A 1,431-nucleotide genomic window follows, 5' to 3' on the forward strand; every position below is an offset into this window, starting at 1 on the left:
AGTGTTGGTGATGCCGGAGGTGCTGCTGATAGAGTTCTGAATCAACTTTTGACAGAGATGGATGGAATGTCGGCTAAGAAAACTGTCTTCATCATTGGTGCTACCAATAGACCTGACATCATAGATCCAGCGTTGCTTAGGCCAGGGCGTCTTGATCAGTTAATTTATATTCCTCTTCCAGATGAGGCTTCTCGTCACCAAATTTTTAAAGCTTGTCTAAGGAAGTCCCCTGTATCAAAAGATGTTGACCTATGGGCTCTTGCTAAGTATACTCAAGGTTTCAGTGGTGCAGACATTACTGAGATTTGCCAGCGTGCTGTCAAATATGCCATCAGGGAAAATATTGAAAAGGTTTTTAACCCATACTTTTCATTTAGTCTCCACATTTATTTGAACAATAAGGTCGTTGTAGTTAGCATTCATATGCTCTCGACCACATTTAAGAAGTGAAATGCACATTTTTATGCATAGATTTGAAGCACGAAATTCCTATATATATAAATATGAAAGTTTAGGTGTGAGAGATGTAATTACATAAGAATTGTGTGCTACATATGTAAAATATCCCTAAAAAAAGGTTCTTTTTAACCTGTGATTGTGCCTGTTTGCTTCTTCAGCTTTTAAAGGCTTGGTGTTGCTTAAGGTTTTGTTGTCTTCTCTTAGGACATTGAAAGGGAGAGGAGAGCCCGGGAGAACCCCGAAGCCATGGAGGAAGATGAAGGTGATGAAGTTGCCGAGATCAAAGCTGTTCACTTTGAAGAGTCGATGAAGTATGCTCGCAGGAGTGTAAGTGATGCTGACATACGCAAGTACCAAGCGTTTGCCCAGACTCTGCAGCAGTCGAGGGGATTCGGGAGTGAGTTCCGCTTCGCAGATCATTCTGATGCAGCCGCTGGGGCAGGATCCGACCCATTTGCAGCTTCCGGTGCAGCTGGAGATGACGATGACTTATATAGTTAAAAGCCAGCCAAACATTATTCCAATGAGGTTATCTTATATTATATGTTTTTATTTTGTAGATCTGGGTGACGTTCTGAATGGGTGTGGAGATTTACTCAGTTTGTCTGCCCATTAGTTAACCGTTGTCACTCTTCCCTGAAAAACATGTACTTTTCATTTCAAGAAAAACATGTACTTTTATCTTTTGATGCTTTAGCTGCCGAATTATATTGATCTTTTGTTATATGATTTAAAGCTCACATTGCATCCTATTATTTGTTTAGGGGGATTATTATTTGTATGTGTTTGTTGTTATCATGTGAGCAAGGGCAAAATAAGATTATGTTTATGAGGGGCAGTTGCTCGCTCTGGAAACGGAAAATTTTCTTATATAAGCACTAAAATATAATTTAATTAATTAGATAATTTGGCTCTTCTTGGTGTTTTTGTCTATGTTTTTAGAAGGCAAAGTTATGGTTCCACCCCTGCATT

General features: G+C 39.3%; 1 protein-coding gene across 1 annotated transcript; it reads left to right on the forward strand.

The window, feature by feature from the left end:
- The first annotated feature begins 6 nt into the window (after positions 1 to 6).
- Positions 7 to 1,211, forward strand: LOC110035259 (cell division cycle protein 48 homolog). Its single transcript, XM_020739490.1, has 2 exons — positions 7 to 351; positions 664 to 1,211. Exons 1-2 carry the CDS (start codon positions 58 to 60, stop codon positions 958 to 960), a joined length of 591 nt encoding a protein of 196 aa, XP_020595149.1. The 5' UTR covers positions 7 to 57; the 3' UTR covers positions 961 to 1,211.
- The last annotated feature ends 220 nt before the right edge of the window (positions 1,212 to 1,431 follow it).

Source organism: Phalaenopsis equestris, unplaced genomic scaffold, assembly GCF_001263595.1.
Source record: "Phalaenopsis equestris unplaced genomic scaffold, ASM126359v1 Scaffold197036, whole genome shotgun sequence".
In the NCBI taxonomy this organism is placed as follows: Eukaryota; Viridiplantae; Streptophyta; class Magnoliopsida; order Asparagales; family Orchidaceae; genus Phalaenopsis; species Phalaenopsis equestris.

Excerpts from the sequence above, each read along its gene's own strand:
- LOC110035259 (XM_020739490.1), top strand. The coding sequence starts at position 58 with ATGGATGGAATGTCGGCTAAGAAAACTGTCTTCATCATTGGTGCTACC. Across the intron at positions 352-663 it reads TCAGGGAAAATATTGAAAAG|GACATTGAAAGGGAGAGGAG; the intron begins GTTTTTAACCCA and ends GTCTTCTCTTAG.